Genomic DNA, 21,692 nt, shown 5'->3' with positions numbered 1-21,692 from the left:
GCAGTGTAATTGTTGCAGCCCACAAACCCACTAGTGTATGCTATCTCGTTTAATACTCAGATCAGCCTTGCGGCCCTCCTGTCCTAAAGCTCAGAAGTCCTCTCAGGTGTGTTCAGTCATACTCGGGATCTGCAGCCTCACCTCTCTCTCTCTCTCTCTCTCTCCGTCCCCCTCTTCTTATTTCCTGCTGGTCCCCCAGAGCTTCTTCTGTCTGAGATTTGCTGTAGGTACAAAGAACTGGCACCCGTGTCCCAAGCCAGTGTTTGCACTTTTCTCGGGAATCTAGTCAGTACAAAACCAGCCCACTTGTGAATTTTCATCTTCAGCAAGAGCTCATGAAACATTCATTGAGCGTCTCCATGGCTCTGCGCTGGGCTCCGATCAGGGCCTCAACACAAAGATGAATAATTCACAGACAGTGGCCTGCATCTACTGGACTTTTGTCCTTTCCTCCTTTTCTCTTGCTTCAACCCGGGTCCTCCACTTCCCGACTTCAGCCTGTTCTCCAGCCTGTCCTGTTTTGTTTGTGCTTGTTGGCCTGTCTGCCTTGCTTCCTTACCTCTTAGCATCCAAAAAAGGAAAGGGGGACCAGGGAAGGGTTCCATCTTTGAGCCACTCCTATATTGTTCCTGTGAAAAAGCAGTAGTTGGAAAAAATGGAATTGTGCCCCTATAGACAGGGCAGGAGCATGGGTATGGAAAGAGAAAATGAGTTGGGAGTTTCTAGGCCTGGAGGACAGCTCTCCGTCATCTGAGTAGGAAGCATCTGACTCTTGCCCACCGCTGTTTGGTGGGAGAAAAACTCCATATCCAGCCCCAGCGCACTCGCGCGCGCGCACACACACACGCACGCACACACACACACACACACACACACACACACACACACACACACACACCCCATAATAGCTCTAATAAAATACAAATGAAGTCGGGTTGTAGAGTCGGCTTAGTAGTTAACATGCTTGTTGGTGAGAGCAAAGCTCAGGTTCCATGACATACCGGATGGGGTGGTAGCTGATATGTAATTCCAGCCCCTGAATGCAGAGGGCGAGGGTCCCCAGAACAAGTTGGCTCACCGTGCCAGTGAACTCAGCTGGATTGTGAAGCCCTGATGAATGAAGTGGAGGAGCGATCGCCGGTGATTCTCAACATCATTTTCATGGGCCTCCTCGGACATGCATGCACAAGCGTGCAAATGCACACATGCAAAAACATATGCACACAGACATGAAAATGGAAGGGGAGAGATGGCGTCATGCTTTCAGGCCCAGTCCGCCTCTGTGGGGACTTCCTGTCCGTCTCTGTGGGGACTTCCTGTGCAGCCAGGGAAGTCCTCACATCCTGTGGTCGAGGTGTTCTCTTGCTGAGGAGTTCCTGGGCCACAGAATGCTACCTACCTCCTCAACCTCTTCTCCTTGGAGGGGACAGGGCCAGTGGCTTTCCTGCTCAGCCTGTACCTATGTGCTGCAGAAAGTCAGAAGTCAGTGTCCCCGGTGACTGTCATCTTTTTCATCTCTACCTGATTCTCTCCTGATCTCTCCTGATTCTCTTCCTGCTTTGAGAAGTCATCAAAGAATCCAGGAGCACGAATCATGTACCCTTATTAATCGAGCTTGTACTCCTTGAATCCTGGCCTGAATTCCCAGATGTGGGAAGCTAGCTTACTGTGCCTTTGCTGTGCAGAAGAACCTGGGCACAGTCGGACACAGATTTTGGTGCCCAAGGCTCAGTGCAAGGGCAGGAACAGTGAGTTCTGCCCAGAGGTAGCAGGGATGGGGAGCAGTGCCTAGAGAAGTCACTGCCATGACTGCTGAGGACAGCAGCGAGCTCAGTGCTTACGGATCTGAGCCTGACCTCACTGGGCACCTGCTCAGGGCCCCTCACCTGTTGGCTACCCCTTCTACTTTCCCCGTGTCTTGCCTTGCTTCCTCGAAAAACTTTGGCTTCTCTCCCTGTCAGAGAAAGAGAGCCTGTTTCTAACTCTTGTTCCAAAATCATCATTTGGGTTGGTCCAGTCTTGCCTTCACTGTGGCCTACTCTGCAACCTGACATCCCTGTAACCAGACAGCTGTTCGGAGTTACAGTGTTCAAGGGACAGCTATGACCCGCCTTGAGTCAGTGACATCTGAAGTGAACAGTTCCCAAAGAAGAGAAAGCTCATTTCAAGGGAGGTCCTCGTCTTAATGGCTGAAAAATCGAAAGTCAGCCATCTAGTCCAGGCTCTGACCAGCCAGTTCCTGGGGTGTGACCATGGACAAGTGAGGTCACCACCTAGGTCTCTTCTCATCAATATAGCAGGACCGAAAGGCTAGGGTGGCACGGTGCTTTAATACCGCACAAACAAAAGGCAACAACAAAATGCCCCACCAATCAGAGCTGGGAAAACAGAGGCTGATGACACAGGCCACCCACCTGGCTTGATGCCTCACCTGTGCGGTGACAGCTGCCAGGAGACCAACCTGAAGCGTGAATGCCTATAGTGATGAAGAGCTCCCGTGTTCCAGAAGTATTGATTGGGTTATATAAGATGATAGGCGCCGAGTCTATACTGGACTACAGGACGGAAACATCCTGGATTAGAGGGTTCACAGCCACTGGGCCCCGCGGTTCTCTGAGCCTTGTGAACTCTTGTGAAGGTGTGGGGATGGTCACCACAGGTTAGATGTGGTCCTTCCATCTCTCGGTGGCAGGTGACAGGATTTCCAATGAATATGCCACCCAGTTTGTGCAGTTTTGTGCGTTTGTTTTTTTGAGACAGGATTTCATGTATTGCAGGCTGGCCTCAAACTCACCTTCTAGCGGGAGAACAGCTTAAATTCCGATCCTTCTGTTTCTACCCCCACACCTGGTTTATGCCACACTAGGAATTGAACCCACAGCACCAGGCATACTAGGCAATTACTGCCCCCAAAGGAGCTATATCTGTAGTTTGTGACATTTGTGTGTGTGCGCGCACACATGTGGGTGTGTGGGTGTGAGTGTTCAGGTGTGTTGTGTTCACGTGTGTGTGTGTGTCTGTGTGTGTGCTCATGTACTTGTGGAGGCCAGAAGTTGGTATTGAATACCTTCCTCTATTTCCGTCCGCTTTATTTACTGAGACAGATTGTCTGTCGCTCTGAACCTGGGTCTTGATGAATCAGCAGGTCTAGTCAGATAGGGATCTCCTGTCTCCACCTCCTCCGTGCTGGTATCACAGACAGGTGGGATTTTATGTGAGTGTTGGGGGCTCCCAGGCCAGGCCTCATATTTGCATGGCAAGCACTTAATCCACTGAGCTGTTCCCTAGCCTCCTGGCTTGTGATCCTGACATGGGTATGAAGAAGAGGGATCAGCGGTGTCCCGGAGAAGCTTAAGGCTAGAAAGGGCTGTTTCCAGAAGTGTGGCTGAGAAAACATTTCTCAAAGGTAACAATGAAGCAGGGGGCCACAGCTCTAGCACAGGTGCAGGAAGAAACCTGTATTCAGGAGTCTGTTCTGAAGGCTACTAAGTCAGCCAGGACAGTGAGCGGGTTCCACGGAGCAGCCTAGGTAAGAGGCATGAGGGAGAGCCACTCCCTGAGGCAGTTGGACTGGATCGCAGTCTGGCTGTGCTCCCCAGCATTCAGGACCTCACTGCCTGGGGACATAGCCTGTGACTGTGTACCTCACCTGATTTCAGGGAGCTGAGGCTGCCTTGGGGCCCTGTGCAAATGGCTGAGGAGTGACAGGGTTCAGGTTTGCTGGTAGCTGGAGGCATCCTGGATGGAGGAGTGGGTGGCGTGAGTGGTCAGGAAGAGCTGAGGTGAATAAGGTGCTTGCTAGCCACCAAACTTTACCTTTCAGCAAGTAAGGAGGAAATGTGTGGGGAACTTCCTGACTATAGTGAGGGGACTCTGCCATTGGCATCTTGCTGGACTTTCTTCTCAGAGTTTTGCTGTGTGTGTCGTTGCCGTTGTTGTTTGGTAAAGAAGCCTGAACCTGGGGCTAGCAGAACTGGGCCTTCCTCTTCACTGTCTGCCTGAACCTCCTTGGACAGCAGGCTTCTCTCTATGGTTTTGTTCTGACCCCTGGTTTAATCCCACCTTTTCCATTCAGCTAGGGGAGATTCTGTCTGTGGGTTTGTTTTTAAACTCCGCCATTGTTCTCTTGTAGGAAATGTTACTTTGCAGATTTGTATGTGGTGGTCTTGCTGGGATTATTATAGATGCGATCCTCTTTCCCAGTGTAGAAATTACTAATAGTAATGTTTAATCTCACTTGCTTTCTCTGTGTGTGAAGACAATTTGCTTTTGAAATTAAGTTGTTTAGTGGCGCACGCCGTCAATCTCAGCACTCAGACGATAGAGGCAAGAGGATCAGGGTTTCCAGGCAACCTGGGCTACATCAATCTGAGGCCTGCGTGAGTGACATGATGCACTTTCTCAAAAGAGCAAACCAGGGTGAGCAAGGCGAATCACCAGTTGAGCCAAGCCTGGTGGCCTGACTTCAGTCCCTGGGATCATGTGGTAGTAGGAGAGAGTGGACAGCTCAAACATTGTCCTCTGAATTCCACATCTGCTGGGTCAACCTGCGTGCACACACACATACACACAGGCACACCAACACAGCACACACACAAATAAACGAACAAATAAATAGTGTAAAGAAGTTTTTTAAGTAAAACAGGCTGGAGAGAGGGCTCAGTAGTTAAGAGCACTGTCTGCCCTTCCAGAAGATCTGGGTTCAATTCCCAGCACCTATTTGGTGGCCAACAACCATCTGTAACTGTGGTTTCAAGGGATCTGGTGCTCTCTTCTGACCCTCTTGGGCCCCAGGCACACACGTGGTATACATACATGCATACATACATACATACATACATACATACATGCAGACAAAATACTCATATACATTAAATAAATGAATCTAATTTTTTAAAAGCAAAACAGCCAAAAGTTGCAGCATCTTCTCCCAGGAATGAGAGTGTTCTGTGATAATCATAATACCTCTGTCAAGTCACAAAACAGTCAAGGCCGGAGCTGTAGCCGACCCTGCAGAAGTTTGCCTAGCATGCGCCTTGGTTCAGTCCCCAGGACTGCATAAACCAGACATAGTGACGCAGGCCAGTGAACCATGCACAGGTTGTAGCAGGAGGATCAAGAGTTCCACTCCTTGACTACATAGGAGTTTATGAGCCAGTCTGGGTGATAGGAGACCCTGCTTTTTAAAAAATTAATAATCCCCATTGGATCAAAAATCCAATGCCGATTTTTATTTTCACATCTACCTCCCCAAACTCTTATGTAGCTTCTGTGTTTCCTCCAAGCAGGAACCTGTCTAGTGAACGTGTGTGGTCTGTATGTCTCCGTTTAGACCAGTGTCCCCACACTCACCTCTCTCTGCCTCACTCTGTCGATTTCTCTGGTGGTTTTTCCTGGTACCACATGGCTTGTTCAGCTCGATCCTGCAGTGCCTCGTTGTGGATGAGTGGCAGGAGGCAGAATAAGGTGAAGCTGGCGCATCCAGTCGTGCCTCCTGGGGACGTGGTGAGGCTCACCTCTAGGAGAGATGCTTGGTTTTGTGGAGATAGTTTTTGTCGTGTATGGACTGTGAAGAAGAAGCTGGCAGAGACACTACAGTATTAGCATTGATGGACTTCCCACGTGGTGATTACTTATCTTTTTTAATCTCCTGTGCATTTTCTAATATGGTCAGAATTGAGCGTGTTTCTGCTTCGTCTCCGGAACGAGAGATATTAAAATGCAGAACATAATAGTAACGTCAGGGAAAGTTTGCAAACGTATGAGAATAAAATAAAGTGCAACCCATGTCTTCAGTATTAGTTTAATCCCCGAAACCCTGTGCCAGGTTTCGCAGGAATTCTTTTACATGATTCCATGTTATTTTTTCTGTTGTTGTTTCAGGACATCTAAACATATTTTCCAGGCTGTAGTCATTTCCTAGGTGTTAGGGACTGAGCTGGGCGCCTCACACATGCTGGGCAAACATTTTTATCACTGAGTTAAACCCCTTCCTTGAGTCTTTTTTTTTTTTTTTTTTTTTTTCGGAGCTGGGGACCCGAACCCAGGGCCTTGCGCTTGCTAGGCAAGCGCTCTACCACTGAGCTAAATCCCCAACCCCTTCCTTGAGTCTTATCTCTTCACTGATAATTTCGACCTTGTGGAAAAGGACATCTCTGGAGTGGTGGGTGGTGTAGTTTGCACACTGAAGGACATTCAGCTCAGGAGCAGGCTGGGGCTGTCTTCTCTGAGTCCTGTGCCTACCTGCTCTCCCTGGAGACCTACCTGTCCACAAATTCTTGACCAGCTCAGTAGGCCTGGCACAGTTCAGAGGCTCAGGATGGTTATGGTTTGCTACTAGAGCCCTGCACTGGGGATATGTTCTGTGGTGGAGTCTGGAGTAAGCATTTGCCACTGAGGAGTGGGAAGCCCCACTTGGTCTCTGAGCAGACACTGGACCTGCGGCAAAACGCTCTCTTTCCGAGAGTGGGAGGAGCCAGCACAGGTTTGGGGCTCGGTCTTACCAGCCTGCTTCTCTGTTTCCCAGGATGCCTTCCGTGCCTTCCACCTGGACCTGGATTTCGTGGGCAAGTTCTTGAAGCCCCTGCTGATTGGTGAGCTGGCCCCAGAGGAGCCCAGCCTGGACCGGGGCAAAAGCGTGAGTGGGACTTGTAACGTTGATGGGGGTGGGATGAGGCTGGATAGTAGGGGTCAGAGTACTTTCTCCCCAGAACCCCACTGTCAGGGCTGTGTCAGGAGAGTCTTGGAGCCAGTCCAGGAGGAGGCCCTGAGGAACTCGGTCAGGGAGGACCTCAGAGCATCCCCTGAGAGCCACCAACTGGATGATAGTCTCTCCCAGCTGGTCCTTTTGCTCCTCCCCTTCTTTACACAAAGCTGCCAGACGTTGGCATGCTATTGAACTCAGGACCTCTGGAAGAGCAGTCAGTGCTCTTAACCACTGAGCCATCTCTGCAGCCCCCGGCATGCTACTATCTAACAAAGGGCAGAAGCAGCAAGCCGGCATGAACTGTTGATAAATGTGCCTGCTAAATGCTGGGCTTCAAAGGTATGTATAGTAACTCCCCAGGCCTCGCAGGCTGAGTGGGAAAACAGCTTCTACACCAGACCTGGCATGCATGATGGGGTTGTGTAGAACAGCATGCTTTGGAGTTTCTCTAACCTTGGAGAACCCCTCCCTTGCCCTCCACACAATGCTTACCTTTCTCTACCAGAGTCACCCTTCTAGTGGAGCCTAGGCTTCTCCTGGACCTAAACAGGGCTGAGAGTACCCACCCTGGTGTCCTGGATGGTTGAAGCCCTAAGAGGCACACGATGGCGTCAGAGCTGAGGCAATTACCCCTTCAACAGGCATACGGTGTGTGGCTTTGGTGCCAGCAGGCGACCTTGCCTGTCCTAGAGAGATGGCACCTCTGACTGCCGTCCAGGGCAGAGAAGCTTCCTGGAGGAAACCAGACCATGCCAACCCTTCTTGCTCCCTGCCTGAGTAATTATTTACTAGCTTCTACCTTAGGGCCTCAGCAAAGCCCGGCAGGGCAGAGGCTTTTTCCTGGCCTGGATTCCTGATTAGTCCTCCGTAGAGAACAGGCTGCCTCCCTGGCTGTTGGGCTCAGCACTCACGAGGTCTCTCTGGCATCATGAGCAGGACCCCATCTGCACCTGCACCGTCAGGTAGTAAAAGACGAAAGGGCTCTGAGGTGTGGTGTTCAGTGGAATACACAGCATTTGCACGGTGGCCCAACCATCCCTGGTTCTAGAACGTTTACATCATTTCCAGCTGGCATTCTGTGCCCTCCACCCCATCTGCTCACTCCCTTCAGCCCCACTACCATGCTATTGCCTCTAAGCACCTAACTCCGCCAGGCACCTCATAAATGGAATCCTACTGCGTTTGTCATTTTATTAGAGTGTATTCTCATTATTTTTGTTTTCTTTGTTGTTTTGATGTAGGGTCTCATGTAGCCCAGGCTACCCTTGAACTCCCTCCCAGTCTACGTTCCCCCTCTCAAGGGTGGGAGTGCAGGTCTATCGCCTGTACAGAATGATGGGTTTCGTGCTGACAGCTTCATGCAAGGATTTATCCTTTTATAACTGGCCTATCTCATTTAGCATAAGCCCTATCCACTATAGAACACAGAGTGTACCAGCATGCCATGTTTTCAAGGCTGAACAGTCTGTTATATGAGTAGAACACAACCAGGCATGCATGCTCAACCTGCAGCCTAACACAAAATTATAAACTTACTAAAACTTTACTCTGTGTGTGTGTGTGTGTGTGTGCGTGCGTGCGCGCGCGCGCGCGCTGTGAGTTGAATTAGAAAAAGTTCTCAAGTATGGACTTTGCAGATGACAGTGTTGTATTGCAATGTCAAAGGTTACGTACACCTGGAACTTAGCCCCTTATTATTGGATGTTTGCATAGTTTCTACTTAAAAAAAGTGTGTGTGTGTGTGTGTGTGTGTGTGTGAGAGAGAGAGAGAGAGAGAGAGAGAGAGAGAGAGAGAGATAAGAATGTACATGTGGGTGTCCATAGAGGCCCAAAGAGGGCATCAGGCCCCCTGGAGCTGGAATTCTGTGAGTGGCCCTGTGTGGGAGCCAGGAACAGAACCAGCTCAGAACCACACCCCTGTGAGAACTGCAGTCACTCCTCCCTGGCTCCTGCTCCCCTTTTCTGCCTGTTGTAAATGATGCTCCTGAGAACAGTGGTGTGGAAGGGACATGCTGCTTATAATGAAATATTGTTACTATTACTACAGTCACAGTGTACTTAGATATGCTGTCCCATGTCCCTCCACTCTCTTCCTAAACCCTCCTTTAGTCCCTTATTTTTAACCTTTATTTTTATTTTATGTGTTTGAACGTTCTGCCTGTATGTATGTCTTTGTGTCACATGTGTGCAGTGCCCTTGGAGGCCAGAAAAGGCTGTTGTATGCCCCTGGGGCTGGAGTTACAGACAGTTGAGAGCCACCACTGGGATGCTGGGAATCAAATCCTGATCCTATGGAAGAGCAGCCAGTGCTCTTAACTGCTGAGTCATCTCTCCAGCCCTGTTAGTTCTGCTTGTCCCCATACAGCTTCACCTCTAGTTTAGTGTCACCTGTACATAAAAGATGTCATACATGTATGAAGTGTAGAATCCGAGAGGGAAATGAGAGAAAACGCGAGCTAGCTGCCCTTCTGAGACTGACTTGATTCACTTGGTATGTGAAGTCAGACTTACCTTCCGCCACTTACTCCTGTCTGTGGTAATGGCGACCACTGCAGCACCTAGTGACTGGGCTCACACGGCGATCAAGGTGCTTGCCACAGTTGTAGTGCGTACTGTGCTCCATCGCATGCCCCCCTGGAAGGTCTAGCGGCTGACTCTCCTCTGTGTCCTTGCTCACCAGTCTCAGATCACTGAGGACTTCAGGGCCCTGAAGAAGACTGCTGAGGACATGAACCTTTTCAAAACCAACCACCTGTTCTTCTTTCTCCTCCTGTCCCACATCATCGTCATGGAAAGCATCGCCTGGTTCATCCTCTCGTACTTCGGCAATGGCTGGATTCCCACCGTCATCACGGCCTTTGTCCTCGCTACCTCCCAGGTGAGGCCTGACATCCTTGACCACCATTTGAACGTCCCCGCCTCTCAGATTCCTCCTGGCTACTTGCTGATGCCGCAGTGACATTCACAGCCCTCTTTCCCCAGGCCCAAGCTGGATGGCTGCAACATGATTATGGCCACCTTTCTGTCTATAAGAAATCCATATGGAACCACATTGTCCACAAGTTTGTCATTGGCCACTTAAAGGTAAGTGTTGGGGTTAAGGGAGATGGATCAGTCAGTAAATCTCGTGGGAGAATCTGAGTTTGGTACTCACATGTGTAAAAATGTGCTCGTAATCTCAGCACTGGGGAGGCACACACGGGAGGAGCATAGGGTTCAGTGGCCGGGTGGTTTGGACTGCTTGCTAAGCTCCAAGCCAGTGCGACTCTGTCTCAAAGTAGGTGGCCAGTGTACCTCAGGATGCCACTTAAGACTGTTCAGCCTGCGGGTGCACGTGCACGCATGTAAGCCTCCCCTCAAACATGTAGCCACATGTACACACACATTGAAAACTGGGGCCAAGGGAAAGGACTTGGGGCTAGAGAGATAGCTCAGTGGTCACAAGCATCAGTAAAAGAAGGAAGGAAGGAAGGAAGGAAGGAAGGAAGGTAGGTAGTCTGAGGGCTGGGGGGTATATCGGCAGCAGCCTGAGTGACCATCCCATTAGATTAGCCCTCTGTAAATAGAAAATATCCCATGTTAAAAATGTGTGTAACTCACTTCATCCACCGAACCTCACAGCTTAGCAACAGAAGGCACTGTAGGGTGTTAGTTGGTTAATGGTCTGTGGCTTGGCTGCTACAGAATCCAAAGCCATTGTAAATCGGGAATGGCAAACCACCTCTACTGTCATTTTAGATTAAGTCCTTAGCGAGTGACATCAAACTGTGTAATACTTAACTAAACTACAGGGCAAGTTGTGTAAAATGCTCACACGAGGCCGTGACCCATGGAGGGAAGGGTTCAAGTCAAGCGAGTTCATGAAGCCGAGCCTGCTGGTGACCTTGATCTGAGCTGATTGGCGTCACCTCTGCTTGGGCAATCATTTCTTGCCGACTGTACTCATCCCTGTAACAGAATAACAGACGTAAGCAGCACAGGAGAGGAGCTCTTCTTTCAGAAGCTCGTGGTTTCAAAAGTGTCTCGGCACAGTCCTCGGCAGTGCTAATTGTGGGCCCAAGGCGACTCTGTTGGTAGGAGCATGTGGCAAAAGCCACTTAGCTCAAGGCAAGCAGGAAGAAGACTGGGAGGGAGAAAGGGGCCAGGGAGCAGAGGAAACTTTGAAAGGTGTTCCCCCTTCTGCTGATCTGCTCCATCTCCTCGAGTGCCTACCATCTGCTAAGATAGTGCCGTTGGTGTGGGACTGAGGATTCAACCCACAAGTTCCTGGTGATGTGCCGTACTCAAACCATAACACGCTCTCTCCAACAAATCCTGCTGCCTCCTGTAGTCAGTGCATCCCAATAGCTTGCTTCCTCAGAAAAGCTGGGTCCCTAAGACTGTCTTCCTCCCTCAGCAGGGGAAGAGCCCTGTGTCCAGGTTAAAAATCTCCACTCTGTGGCCTCCACTGCACCCTTGGCTTGCCAGCTGTGGACTGGATTACGGGTGAGCCTTCGTGAGCTGCCCAGCAGTCCCCAGCTAGCAGTTTACCTGGACCTGAGCCTCAAAGGCTGGGAACCTGGCCTCTTCCCAGAACCTCAAGAGGGGATACACACAAGTGCATTGTCTCATTCTGCACGGTCCTCTGTGGCATAAAGTCCTCCTCTGTATAGGAAGGAAACATTTTACCTACTACCCCTGTTCTCCCCATGCCACAAACAAAGATAGACTGTGTTCTATTCCCAGGTTCTGGCAGGGTCCTGAGGGCCTTTCCTGCTCAGACCTTGTGTCCTTGATGGACAACTTGAAACACAGCTCTTGTATCTATCAGACAAACAAGGGCAGGACAGAGAGCTGCTTCCCTACAGAAGCCTTTGCTGGTGAAATTGGAATTCTGGGAGCTGGGGATGTAGCTCAGGTAGTTGAATGTTTGCTGGGCATCTTGAAGCCCTGGGTTCATCCCCAGCACTGTGTAAACTGGGTGTGGTGATGCACACGGATGATCCCAACACTCAGGGTGTGGAGGAGGAAGATCAGAAGCAGGAAGCCATACTGTGCAACATAGCAAGTTCAAGGCTAGCCTGGGCTAAATGAGACCCTCTCTCAAAACCAAGCATACACTCTTATGTCTATACCTGCGGTGTTGTTCTTTTCTTTTCCTCCCCTCGCCTCTCATTATCTCCACATAGATTAGACTGGCCTCAAATTCATGCCTCTGCTTCCTGAGTTCTGGGATTAATTGCACACATTGCTAGACCCAGTTTGGATATGTCATCTCTTAAATGATCAATCCTTTAACTCCAGGACACCAAAATATAAAATGTTCAAAAATTTAAAAGCCTGTTAAAAGTATTTTATTTGTATCAAAACAAAAAAAAAATTATGTCTTTCCTTTACTAAGAAAAAAACTCCGTAGTGCTGAGGATTGAAACCAGGGCCGTGCTCATGCTGGATAAGGGTCTACCACCAAGTTACAACCCCAGCCCTTCTGTTATACCAGCATTTAGATGTAAGATAAAGTAATTATAAATATTTAAGTATGCCAAGTTCAGAAAGTGTCTCACTTGAAAACAAGATGGCCCCCAAAGTCGCTTTTGAAAGGATCACAGACGCATTTGCTAGTGCACACTTTTTCTCTTGCCCCAGGCCACGTTGTGACTGCCCAGCTCTGCTGGCTACACAGCTGCTAAGGAGTCTTCCTGCCAGGTGTGCTGGTGCACCCTGTGACCCAGTCCTAGTACATGAGAGGCCAAGGCAGCCTGGCCCAGATAAGCACATCGTCTCTTGGCTCACCAGTGCCTCCCTGGCCCAGCCCAGCAGCTGGCTTGGAGAAGGCAGCATTCACTCCTCGTTCTGAGAACACGGAAGGCTGATCATTGCTCCTCAGGCAGTTGAGGCTCCATTGTGCCTTGTAGGAGGAATTACTGATAGGTGGGGCTTTGCCTGATGATGAAGAATGGGAGAGACTCAAAGCAGGGAAGGCAACATAAACAATCAAAATATCCTAGTGTTTGGTCCAAAGTCCAAAGTTTGTGTCCCACCTCCTCCACGGGTCTCAATCCTCATTCCAGAAATATCTCTGGGTTGATGGGCTGTCAGCTGGCTTACTTGTTGACATCCTCGCTCCCCAGTGTCTCTATGAGGGACTTTTCCATCTGATGCTTTTCTTGGCAATTTTGTTCCTTTGGGCTTCAGATGTAAACACATCATTTGACTCTTTAAGCCTGGGACTTTTCCCACACTCTGACACGCTGCTTTTTTGCTGTGATGGATTTTGAAGCCTGCTGTCTACAGGGGCAGAGACCACAGCTGTTTCTAACTGTCTCCATCCATGCTCTCAGTGTCCAGACACTGCGTTTATGTCCAAAACACTCCACAAGTGAGAAGCTTGTTTTGAGCAAATAGACCTCTTCGTAGACGGTCAGAGCCAGCCATGGGCCACTGTTTCACCTGATGGAGGGACAGAAAAGACCTGAGTCTTGCTTGGGCCACCTGGCAACTTTGTTGAGTGACACACCTTTGAGAACTGGTGACAGAGTAGTCAATGGCAGTCAAATAAATACAAAGATACCCTGTCTATGTTTCCTGCATTGTGGGACCACAGTGTCATCTAAATGTTAGATTCCCCCTGGTTGTCAGCGGCGTTCATCGGAAGGGGCTCATGGCAGGCAAGAACTATATCAACTGAGATACATTCCCCTAGTTCCAGGAACACTTGGAACACACACACACACACACACACACACACACACACACACACACACACACACTCACACACACACACCACACACACACACACACACACACACACACACACACAGTTTGTTCTCTCCTTTCTTTTTTCCTTCCTTCCCTCCTTTCTTGGTAGGTCTATGTTAATTTTTCAGCATCGCGACTTGTATGAAATACTAGGTTTTATCAGGACATTTTCTCCCATGCGTAGGAGACACCAATCATATTCGACCTCTGCCACCTCCTAGTGTTGGTGCCTTCTCCTCTTCCTGTCTCACTCCTTCCCAGATGGTCTCACTTCTACAGTAATGTCTTTATTTTAAAATCTGGAGTCCACGTCTGAGAGAAAATGTGTGGCTTATTTCACTTAACACGATCTCTTTCTGTTCCTTTCCCTGAAAACTTGCATAATTTCCCTCTTCGTGACTCATTCATACTGTTTAGTATATACAGTGTTTTCTTTATCCATCACCTACTGAAAGGTGCCTGGGCAGACTCCATAACAGCTCGCTCGCTCTGTCTGTCTGTCTGTCTGTCTGTCTGTCTGTGTGACCAGTAGCCCAGGCTGGTCTCCAGCATAGCTGAGCTGACCTTGAAATCCTGATCCTCCTGCCTCTACCTTTCAAGCACTGGGATTACAGGTATTCTTGGCTGTTCTTAGTAGCGCTTCAGTGAACATGACTTCAAGTGTGTCTGATATTTATCTCTGGAGTGGTAGAGCTGGATTGTGTAGTACTTTTGTTTTGTTTTGTTTTTGAGGAATTGTTATGCTTTTTCTATATTGGCTGGATTAATCTACACTCCCACCCCAGCACACACCTTCATAAGCATTTGTTTGCTTTCTTTTTTTCTCATTAATTTATTTATTCATTCACTTTATATCCAAATATCCACTCCTCATCCTCCTCCTTCTCCCAGTCCCTCCTGCCATAGCTCCTCCCCGCTCCCCTCCTCCTCCTTTCCTCTGAGAAGTGGGAGGCCTCCCCTGATATCACTCGTCCCCGTCCCCGGCACATCAAGTCACTGCAGGACTAGGCACATCCTCTCCCACCGAGGCCATACAAGGCAGCCCAGTCAGGGAAAGGGGATCCACAGACAGGCAACAGATTCAGGGACAACCCCCACTCCAGTTGTCAGGGACCTGTGTGAAGGCCAAGCTGCACATCTGCTACGAATATGCAGGGGGCTGTTGTTTGTTTTCTTGGTGGTGACTGTTTTGACAGGGATGGAGTCTCGGTATAGTGGTGACCTGCAGTTCCTCTGTTGCTAAAGATGGTGAACTTTTTTCAAAGACTGGCCATTTGTACTTACTTCTCTGACAGCAGCCACATAAATTCATCTGCTTTGTTGAGCGGATCATTTATTCTCCTGATGTCTCGTGTTGTAGCCTTTTATGCATTCCGGCCATAATTCTTCTGTCCGATGAATTGCCAACAAAGTTTGTCTCCTGTTCTGTCTCATTCTTGCTCTGTGCTTTCAGAAAATGCCCGTGTGTGCTTAGACTTTGAAGTGTTGCCCTGTATTTTCCTCTGGTGGTTTCAGGTGTTTCGCAAAGGCCTTCGACCCTTGGCAAGCAGTTTGGTTTTGAGGTATAAGACACACAGAGGGCGGTTTGCCCACTTAAAGTGAATACGTGGAGTAGCTTGCAGAGCCGTTCCGTTGACACCGAGAGCATACAAGTTTAGAGAATCCCCATCACACAGAGCTTAAGCCCCACAAATCAACAGCCCCTTAGCACTGTACCCCAGCCCTGTTTCCTCCTCACTGCTCACTGCACAGGGACACCTGGAGGATCACGGAGATTGTGAGCAGCAGGGTTTGGGTTTTTATTTTTTCTTTTCCTGGCTTCTGCTTTGTGTTTTTTCCAAGGCTCATCTCTGTGTATCTTGTGTGTTAGGGGTCCATTATTTTCTAACAAAAAGGCTTTTTTACATTTACCTATGTACTTAATTTTTGGGGAAAGGGACACCATACATATAAGTAGAGGTCAGAGAACAAGTTTCAGGAGTCGGCTCTCTCCTTCTAGTGAGATTGAACTCAGATTGTCGGGCTTTGTGGCAGGCCCCTTCGCTCACTGAGCCCTCTTACTGGCCCAGCCCATTCCTTTTTGTAGTTTACCTAATCCATTCTGTGGTAAGGATATCACATTGTATTTTCAGTTCCTGGACATTTGAGTTGTTTCTGTCCTGATTATTTTTGAGAATCCTTCAGAGGGAGAGGGAGAGAGAGAGAGAGAGAGAGAGAGAGAGAGACAGACAGACAGACAGACAGACAGACAGACAGACAGACAGAGAGAGATAATTCCACTCTTTCTGAAGTGCTTTCTCCTTGCTCAGTACCGGGTAAACCGAGGTTGGAGAAGTGACTTGACTTCTTTCAGAACTGAGCAGTACTCTGGGCAGTACTCAGAAGGGGCAGAACTATAGTCTGACTTCCACGGACTCCAGGCACGAACCCCATGTGTGATGGGAAAAGCTGGCTATTGGCAACAGAGGTACCAGGACTCGGTTCCCAGCAGCGCCCACCACCGGTAAGTTCATTGGTCTTTGTGGCTTACCTAGCTCCTCTCCCCTTCCAGGGTGCCTCCGCCAACTGGTGGAACCATCGACATTTCCAGCACCATGCGAAGCCCAACATCTTCCACAAGGACCCCGACATAAAGAGCCTGCACGTGTTTGTCCTTGGAGAGTGGCAGCCCCTTGAGGTAGGAGTGAGAGGATCCTGTTGATGAGGAGATGTGACGGGAGGAGGGAAGGAGTCCTGTAGGGATATCGGCACCTTCTGCCACGCAGAACCCTTTCCTCGTCATCCCGCTATCCCAGTTGCAATCTACAGAGTGGCTTTCCTCCAGAGTCCTGGACTCCTGAACAGACTCAGGGCGTCCCTCCCGCCCACAGGAAAGTGGGTCAAATGTTTCAGGAAGGCAAAGTTCTAGGCCTCCAGGATAGGTCCAGTGGGCCAGCTCATGTGCAGGAAGCATTATCTGGAAAACAGCAGCCTGTCGAAACAGATGAGAAAGCAAGGCTTGCGCAGACAGGAAGTGCTAATAGGAAGGTCTGGTCATTGACCAGTTAGGCCAGGACAAACCTTTCAGATCTTTGACTGCTAGGACACTTCCTTCTACTTAGCCACACTTTAGTATCGTTTTATTTTTAATTATAAATACAGGACCTACTTGGTACAAACATTGAAACAGTATAGAAATATATATTTAGTATCATAACTCCACTGAGATTACTCTTAATTAATTAAACCATTAATGAGATGCCGGATAGCTTTGTAAATGCCTGCCGCTAAGCCCTGACTCCAGCCCTCAATATTTTCTGTTTGCACGTGAACATGCATAGATCCTTTTTCTTTAAAAACAAAACTAGAAAGGAAGCACTTACCTTCTATTCTGCATCTCAGTACTTCTCTTAATGAGGACCTTGTTCCACAAGTCCAGGGAGATGGTGTCATCCTCCTGGGGACTGTGTTCCGCCTGTTTGTATCTCACAGCACGACACTATTTCATTTGACAGGGCTACCGATCTCAATTTCCCCCTTTGGGGGAAGTGCTGGGTTCAAACTCAGTGCCTGAGCCGTGGTGAGCACATGTTCTCCCGCTGAGCTCTTGACTTTCCTCCTGTGATTCTCCACCCTGTCACCTAATTTTCTTTAGCAAACGTGCACCCAGCCAGGCGTGGTGATAGGAAATAGAGGCAGGGGGATTTCAAATTGTAGCTTAGCTTGGTCTAGACAATTAGACTTTTGTCCAAGTCAAATGGCACGAACACAATAAAGGACTACTGGGGAGGCTCCGTGGGTAAAGGTGCTTGCTGCTAAGGCTGATGATCTGAGTTTGATCCCTGGGACCCACGATGATGGAAGGAAAGAAGCAACCTCCCTAAATTATTCTGCAACCTCTGCATATGTGCTATGCACAGTGAATCACATGCACACACGTGCACGTGTGCGCGCGTGCACACACACACACACACACATACATATAATGGGGGAATTTTAAAGAATATTAATTTTAAAAAATACTAATTTTAAAATTATGTAGTAGGGCTGGAGAGGCACTCAGAACTTAAGAATGCTGGCCTCTCTTTTAGAGGACCCAGGTTTGATTCTTGGCGCCTGCACATGTCAGCTCACAGCCATTGCTAGCTGTAGTCCCAGAGGATCCTACACACGCTTTCTGGCCTCTCCAGGCATGCAAAGTAGTGCACAGGCATGCACACAGGCAAACTGTCCAAACACATTCAGTCAGTCGATCGATCGATCAATCAATAAACAAACAACTCTATAAGTAAGTGAAATAAAGCACCCTCGTTACATTTAAACAATATTCTCACTCTAGGCATGGTTGTGTATGCCTCTAATCTCAGACATCAGGAAACTGAGAGCAATTACTAAGAGTTTGAGGCCAGACTGGTCTACATAGCAAGATATTGTCTTTTAAGGAGGGTGGGAGGGGGGAATCATTCTACTTTTTTTTTTTTCCTTTTTCTTTTTTTTGGAGCTGGGGACCGAACCCAGGGCCTTGCACTTGCTAGGCAAGAGCTCTACCACTGAGCTAAATCCCCAACCCCTATACTTCTTTTTTAATAAGAGCCTTTATATTAGGGTTTAATTCATAAAAGGAGGGAAGAGAAAAAAAAGCTATCCGTGTGTGTGTGTGTGTGTGTGTGTGTGTGTGTGTGTGTTGGAGATCATACACTAAGGAGGAACACAAGGCAAGCTGTGGATGTAGCTCGGTGGCAGAGTCCTTGCCCAGCATGCTCAAGTCCTTGGGGTTCAGTGCCAGTACAGGGAGGAGAAATCACAGCACTAGGCAGAGCAGACCCTCAGCAAGCAGTTGTGAGAGAATACAAACTTAGCCACCGTAAACAGAGTCGTAGAAGGAGTGTCCTAGCTGTGTTGGCATCCAAGGCCTATAACAGACAAGAGAGAGTCTGCCCCGCTCAGTTGTGGTTTGTAGCCCTGTCTGATCCAGGGTGCACAGGGCTCAGCCACAGTTCTGAACTTTGGCTAGGCAGGGATTTCATTTTCTGCCCAACACCTGTCTTTGTTCCTCTTCTGGGAAATGGCTTGCTAGCTTTGGTTACAAGTGTTTGGATAGTAGTTGATTACTTGGAAACCTTTTGATAGTGAAGACAACGACTTCCTTAACGCCTGTAGTAAAACTGATGGTTCTCACCACACAGTCCTGAGTCCCTAATAAATAAAAGAAACCCGGCTTAGCTCAGTTCAGGCTTAGCACAGGAGCTGATGAGTTCTGTCCCATCTCACTTCTCCAATGCTGGCTGGCTTTGGGAGGGAGATGGTGGCAGTAGCATTTGAAGATGGAGGCTAACATCACCATAGAAACCCTCTCAGGCATTCAGATGTTCACAAGAGAAGCCCCATGTTTCCTGGGTTTCTGGTTTAACTTTGTGCAAGTGCCCAAAAGGCCATGCTGGATGAAAGGAATCCTGATCTCTACTTGAGGTGACAGTTAGTCCAGCCATCTCAACAGAGCCCCAATTACCCAACAGCTATGCCTTAGGGGCTTGAGCCTCCATTCCAGGCTCCAGACCTGACAAAGCCTTTATCTCAGTGATGACCAGAGAAGACCAGCCACAAGGGCATTCCATTCAGAGAAATGTTAAGAGCAGACTTCCACTATCTGGTCATATTTATGACATCCGGGAGGGTGTTCTGAGTTTGTTTTATGTGGCAATAGGCATTCAGCTTCTCTCTGGATATTCCTTTCAATTTAACAAAGCTCTCCACATAAAGTATTTTCAGTGTTTTATGGCTTCACACCTCAGCTCTTAGCCTGGGGGTGGGGGATAGGTTTTACACTGATGCATGTAACTGGTATGTGGTCCATGGGCGAGGGTATGGACCATGGTAAGAGGTCAGAGGACTACGTGTAGGAGTCAGTTCTGTTTTTCTACCGTGTAGGTTCTTGGGATGTTAACTGAAGTTATCAGTCTTGGCAGCAACTTCCTTTAGCCTCCGAGCCATCTCAGTGGACCTCAATTTGTAACTTTTCCCCAGTAGGAGTTGGGTGTGAAATGGTCTGCCTTTACATCCTCTGGAGTCTGCCAGTGCCCTCAGCCACTGAGGGGCTTCATTGCCCTTCCCAAACAACAGAGCGAGTTCTCCTATCCCCCAATGTCTGCTCTAGACTGTTGGTCCTCTCTCAGGATGCAGGCCATGTGGCCTGGCCCAAGCATTCTGCCTTGCATAATACCTCATGCGTGCTCCTTTTTGAGGTGTACGTGTGGCCTTTTACTAACGGGGCTTCTCCAGCATCCAGGATGCAGTTGATGGCTGGGTCATTGTGTCTAGGTGGTAAGCCATGAGGCTCCTTCATGATGCTAGCTTTCCCCAGGGTTTAACTGCCCTGGGAAGGCAATGAATCAACTGTACTCATAAATAAGGAGGCCAATGTCTGCTCTCTACTGGCACCACTCTGTCGTTCCTGCTTGGGGTCTCAGCACTGGGTGGGGACTCTCAGCCCTTATTAAACCGTGGTGTATGCAACACTCTTGTTTGCTGTCCCAGCCCTTCACTACATTAGAGTCCTCAGAGTCTAGCCTGTGTGCTCCTAGAACAGCTTACCTGCCTGAGGGCTTCCTCCTCCATTCACCTAGGAAACACCAAGCTTTCCCCTTATCTCCCTGCTTCTAGCAGACCTCAGTCCCTGCGGCAGTTCCTAGGACATACGTGGCTCTCTTCTTGGAGACTTGCATGGTCATCCAGCATCCTGCCAGTGCCTGCTGAGGCCATGTTACTCGTTGCTCTGATTATGCATTTGTGAGTTCTCAGTGGCAGCAACTGACCTTGTGGCAACTCCTGCCAAACCGCCCCTCAGCCCTAGACAAAGAAGGCCCTTGTCGGGCCTCAGACACTTCGTTTCAAACCTGAAACATGGCATTGCCTGTGTCAGATTTATCATTTATTTTTCTTCTTACTGCCACAAAATGCCTGACAAGAAGCGATTTAAAGAAGGAAGGGCTTATGAGGACTTCGAGTTAAAGGCAATATTCTTGGTGAGTCCGGGGAGCCTGTCAAGTTAATAATTAGTAGTAACTGTCACAGTGCCATCTCTTAATGCCTGAACACATCCCTTTTATGCTGTAAGCTTCCCCCGCTTGTTCTTGGAGTCTCCTGGCATCTCACAGGGCAAAATGTGTTCAGTCGAGCTTCAACAGTGTCCACTAACAGTTCCAATACTGTTTGTTCATAAGTATAAGCGCAGGAGCCGGTTAAAATCGACTGTTGCACTTCCAGAAGACCTCGTTCCTAGCAGAGCTCAGATCCTAGCAACCCGTGCTGTAATTCCAGCCCGGGGGATCTGACACCCTCTTCTGGCCTCCATGGGTATCCTCACTCATGCATGCACACATACACACGTAAATAAAGTAAAAATGCACCCTTTTAAAGAAGTGCAAGTGCACAGTCACACGTGAGACTTGGCAGCCTCTTCTGTGAACCCGTGTAACATCAAAGCCCAAGTCCTTACTCCTGACGTAGACTGGCACACGGCAAACATTCACATCCCAGAGGGCACAGGGACAGGGCAGGACTGATACCCAGAATGGCTAACACCAAAATCTATAGCTCCGTGGGTACCATTCAGGGATTGTGACAGAATCACAGCCCATATCACAGTCACAGCCCCAGTCACAGTCACAGCTCCTGTCACAGCCCCAGTCACAGCCACAGCTCCTGTCACAGCCCCAGTCACAGCCACAGCTCCTGTCATAGCCACAGACCCTGTCTCAGACACAGACCCCGTCATACCCTCGTCACAGTCAAACCCCTGTCACAGTCCCAGCCCCTGTCACAGTCACAGCCCCTGTCACATTTGCAGCCTCTGTCATAGTCACAGTCACAGCCCCTCTCACGGTCACAGCCCCTCTCACTACAGCCCCTCTCATAGTCACAGCCCTGTCACAGTTACAGCCCCTGTCACAGTTACAGCTCTGTTACAGTCACAGCCCCTGTCATAGTTACAGCCCCTCTCACTACAGCCCCTCTCACAGTCACAGCCCCTCTCACAGTCACAGCCCCTCTCACAGTCACAGCCCCTGTCACTCCCCCTCACAGTCACAGCCCCAGTCACAGTCACAGCCCCTCTCACAGTCACAGCCCCTCTCACAGTCACAGCCCCTCTCACAGTCATAGCCCCTCTCACAGTTACAGCCCCTCTCACAGTCACAGCCCCTCTCACAGTCACAGCCCCTCTCACAGTCACAGCCCCTCTCACAGTCACAGCCCCTCTCCTACAGCCCCT

General features: G+C 49.1%; 1 protein-coding gene across 1 annotated transcript in view; it reads left to right on the top strand.

Moving 5' to 3' along the window:
* The window catches only part of Fads2 (fatty acid desaturase 2), a 39,068-nt gene that overhangs the window by 3,682 nt on the left and 13,694 nt on the right, over positions 1–21,692 (top strand). The window contains exons 2-5 of the mRNA XM_032891586.1: positions 6,527–6,637; positions 9,387–9,584; positions 9,689–9,790; positions 15,996–16,121. Of these exons, the coding sequence (XP_032747477.1) occupies positions 6,527–6,637; positions 9,387–9,584; positions 9,689–9,790; positions 15,996–16,121 (537 nt within the window). The remainder of the gene's footprint in view (positions 1–6,526; positions 6,638–9,386; positions 9,585–9,688; positions 9,791–15,995; positions 16,122–21,692) is intronic.

Source organism: Rattus rattus, chromosome 2 (assembly GCF_011064425.1).
Source record: "Rattus rattus isolate New Zealand chromosome 2, Rrattus_CSIRO_v1, whole genome shotgun sequence".
Lineage (NCBI taxonomy): Eukaryota > Metazoa > Chordata > Mammalia > Rodentia > Muridae > Rattus > Rattus rattus.
Note: the sequence above shows the minus strand (reverse complement) of the source record. Positions and strands in the feature narration are given on the sequence as shown.